This window comes from Rhyacophila brunnea, unplaced genomic scaffold (genome assembly GCF_057557595.1).
Source record: "Rhyacophila brunnea isolate RB1 unplaced genomic scaffold, BYU_Rbru_1.0 scaffold_11, whole genome shotgun sequence".
Taxonomy (NCBI): domain Eukaryota; kingdom Metazoa; phylum Arthropoda; class Insecta; order Trichoptera; family Rhyacophilidae; genus Rhyacophila; species Rhyacophila brunnea.
The window spans coordinates 25,285,363-25,289,719 of NW_028232763.1; the positions used below are offsets into that span (position 1 = coordinate 25,285,363).

At 32.7% G+C, this 4,357-nt stretch overlaps 1 protein-coding gene across 1 annotated transcript; it reads right to left on the reverse strand.

Annotated features, from left to right (window-relative positions):
• Positions 1–636: 636 nt before the first annotated feature.
• Positions 637–3,845, reverse strand: LOC147078527 (BOS complex subunit TMEM147). Its single transcript, XM_085957330.1, has 4 exons — positions 3,680–3,845; positions 3,459–3,600; positions 2,695–2,817; positions 637–1,319 (listed from the first exon to the last, which is right to left on the reverse strand). Exons 1-4 carry the CDS (start codon positions 3,754–3,756, stop codon positions 969–971), a joined length of 693 nt encoding a protein of 230 aa, XP_085813456.1. The 5' UTR covers positions 3,757–3,845; the 3' UTR covers positions 637–968.
• Positions 3,846–4,357: the final 512 nt, after the last annotated feature.

The following is a 4,357-nucleotide window of genomic DNA, read 5'->3' on the forward strand; positions in this document are numbered from 1 at the left end:
ATGAGCATGTGTTTTATATTATTTGTGTATTGCACCAATAGCGAGGGCTGTGCGGCTGATCAATGCACTCCCTAGAGATGTAGACATTCTTAGTGATGCATAAATGCATTCTGTTTTTAAAATTCTATTTTACTGTTTAATTTGATTTTTTTTAAATTAAGTAAGTACCTATTGTTTTTTTTTATTTATTTCTTTTCTATAAAATAATTCTTTTGCTTTGTTTTTTTCTCTAATTGATTTACTTGTATTTTTTACTCTAAATGTCATGTCGTGAATTAATAATTTGTGTCTTTTTTAAATAAATAAATAAATCTATTTATTTAACTTGAAGTTAAGTATATTATAATTCAATTCAATTCAATTCAATTTATTTATTTTTACATATTGTGGACATTACAAATTATAAGTTGAAGACGTTGACAACTTGACATGAAATATAAAGAAGAAAAACAAACAAAAGTAATAAAAATGAATGTATAACGATGTTTGTGAATAATGATGTTGTTATGTCAGAAATATTGCTGCTGTTCAAATTATTTCTCGACCCACTTGATATTATGGCTATCAAATAAAATTCTTTTTAAGGAGATACACCATACATGAAACCAGAGTAAAAATAAAAATTAAACTACAATCATAGAAATCCATAATAAAATCTTTATTTTGTTCTCATGTTGACATAGATTTAAATAATTTAGTTAAATATAAAATATGTACCTATTTAAACAGAAAATAACTACAATTCGATGTATAAAATAAAAAAAAACAAATTCGAGGTAAGAATACATTACCACAGTATTCTGCCGCAGCTCATATTAAATATTTTAATCCATGAATTATTGGAAATATCCTTTAATTTACATATTTCTAAAGCTAAATTAATAAATTATTAGAAAACAGTCTAATCTTGGAGTTGTATTGCAGTGACAATGAGTTGCAGTAAAATACCAATGTTAAACAAACCAAGATTAAAAAATGCCCAATTTCTGAGCTAGACCAGCATAAATATGTAATGTTGTTCCAGCGAGCACCATAGTCACGGCAGATTTAATCATGAGACCTACCCAAGGTCCTGATCCTAACAATGTTATCAAAGTCTCCAGCAGTAGTCCTTTGTATGGGCTGAAGATGAGCATTGTCATCACCGCTGGCACCAATTTTCTGTTAAGGTCGTGTCTGCCCCACAGCCAGACTAGTGTGGCAGTCGTGATGTGCTGGACCAAAGCGATATTTGATTCCAAGCATTTGTGAATGTATTTCCAGTCGAATTCGGCACCTCTTGCCCCGAACCACAGAAGTAACGCTCTTGTTAATATAACCTGAAATCGTAAATAAAAATGTGATTGTACAGTACTCACGTATGTGTGTGTAACATGAGCTCTTAATGTAAGAGAAATCAAGAAATTATGAGTAGCGCAACGTGGCTTGGAAAGGTGTATGTTCATTAACCCTGAAAGATCAAGTAGACAAGAAAGAGTATGTGATGTGTTTAGAGGTTGCTAAGTAGATGAAAAGATAATGGGCTGCTCAGCGAATGGACAACCGCTGGACAAATGTCGCCATGCAGTGTACCTAAGAGGCACTAAACGACCACAGGGAAAACCCACTGGATAGACGAATTCATAAAGTTCGGTGGATGTACATGGCAGCGAAGAACTAAGGAGTGAGAAGATTTGAGGGAGCTAGGGGAGGCCTTCATCCAGCATTGGATGGAACCCGGCTGATGATGATAGTATTTAAATAACTGCTCTGATCATTCAACAGGTTGCTTCATAATCCACGTTATTTGAGCAGTACAGTGACACAAGTAAATACAATAAAATATACTCAAACAATATTTTTTTTTTTTTTTTTTAGAATTATTAATAACCATGTCATTGCTTTTTCGTACAAGGTGGTTGTTAGTAATTTTGAACAATCGCAAACACCCAGGCTTTGAGAAAAACACATAAATGTTTTTGTCATGACCGGGAATCGAACCCAGGAACTCTCGGGTGGAAGGCGAGCGCCTTACCAACTGCACCACAAGAGCCGCCACTCAAACAATATTGGATGTAATAATATATTGTTTATGATAGAAATATGTGTGATATTCACTGGGCCATTGCCACAATATGTACATTGACATGGTGGAAAAACATTAAATGTGTCATTTCAATTAGTTGAGCTAATCAAAGGGTTTGGACTATAACTAGATGAAATTTTATTAGCTATTATTATTATGACGGTTGACTTTGATCTGAGTGATCATAAAATTGTGTTGAAATTGTTTGACAGATAATAGTGTAAACTTTTCTACAAATCAATCTGAACTGGGAAGTGTCTTGCAACAAATTTTATCATTATTATAAATAGTTTTCTTAGCTCCACTTCAGCTGTCTTCTTTTCGAGAGTTTTATTCAACATCTTCAGAGCTTTAGGCTATATAGTTTGTAGCTTTAACATTTTTTACTACACATCGAGATTGACTGGTGAACATTTGTGCAGTGTAACTGTAAGTATATTTGTACCATTTATGACGACCAATCATTAAGCACACAGAATAATATTGCTGCAATTACATATTATAGTTGGTCGTATTTGGTTTTCAATTTTGGGTGTAAAAAGAAACATTTTGTTTGAAAAATATTTTAAATGAAAAAACCAGTGTATTTTTTTAATTATAAAATGAGTGTAACATAATATATTTATTACCTCGGCACCAGCCCATCCTATGCCAGCGGTTAATATCTTTGAATGTCCTTTTCCGGGAATACCCGCCAAAACAATATACATTCCAACTAGATCCGCTACATCAATTGTCGATTTCAAGAATTCCTGTAATTTAGAAAAAAATACATATAAAATAATAATGAAGTGAGACTGTTCATTATCCAATTTTTGAATATAAAGCAATGTTGTACAGAAGCATTTACAATACTAACATTTATGTATATCAAGAATAATGCATATATCATATAAATAAATTGTTTTTTAACATTAGAAAACGTCTTGACGCCCAGTAAAAGTAGTGTAGTAGTAGCAGTGAAAAAATTACAGAAGCACCCTGGCTTTGAGAAAATACATAGATGTATTGTGACCTCGCCGGGAATCGAGCTTGGAGGACCGCTCGAAGATAACTTTTCATGCCGAGCAAAAGTTATCCAATCTCTGAATTGTTTCTAATCCGTAGTTAGAGCCTGACCCATCTAAATATGTCATCGAATTTTAAAGTGTCGGTTACAACAAAAATACAGTATTCCTTGTTTTTGTGGTCGGTGTCTTTTGAGATCAAAAACCAACACAATCTACTGCAACCCAGAAAAAATTAAGTTACCTATGTTTTGGTTTGGTTTTTGGTCTCGAAACCTTAACCACAAAACCGATTCGGAGTACAATACTATCTTTACCAAAATGTTTTTATGCCATTTATAAAAAATCCCGGGACGTAGGGAATCAGTCTTCATTATTTTCCTTACCCCTAAAAAGTCAACACCGCTAGAAAGATTTTCAGCATCAGTGTCAGGGAAGAATGTGGCCAGGACGAGCATTTTGCACAACTGTGCGAACACGTATATTCCTCCAGCTTGAATGCATTTCCAAAAGGCTCCATATTCAGATCTGCACAGATTATAGGTTAATTAAATTAGTGTCAATGTAGGTTTAAATAATGTAAGAAACTTGAATGAAAATGACATACAATCCAGAATATTTATACGCCATCCAATACGGTACGTATACTAAAGCAAGGCAATTGCCAAAATGATATAACGTCATATTTAATTATTTGTAAAACCACAATTATTCGCTAATGTCGAAAATTAGTAGATTTTTGACGGCTACCGGCGTGAAGTTGTCGAGTTATCGAGTTATCGGGACTCAGGATGTTGACACTTGACAGTCATGTTTGCCAACAATGATAGACAAAAAAATAACCATGTTCCCTCAAACGCAAATGCTAAATAATAAAACTAAGAATAATGTTTGAAATACTATAATATTACATTATGTAAATAAAAAAAAGATAAATAAGATATTTTACTGAAAATTCGAGTTGTGTTTTACCGTAATAAAGCACACCAACCAGCATTTTTTAGAGATATGTATTAAATTCACATGGCAACACTATCTTCAAAACCAAAAAAGGTGCATAAAAAATATAAAAAAGGGGTTGAATTGTCTAACACAGAAAGGGTTGCAAAAAATGGTAGGGGGAGAATATTTACCCCTTTCATAAAATTGCATAAGTATATCCAGAAGAGAGACAACAAACACCTCTTATTTTATTGTTCTATCCATTTTGTGAATCATAAAACACTAGAATTCAAAAATTTTATATTATATAAAGTTTATAAAACTCTAGCTATTAGTAATGTCA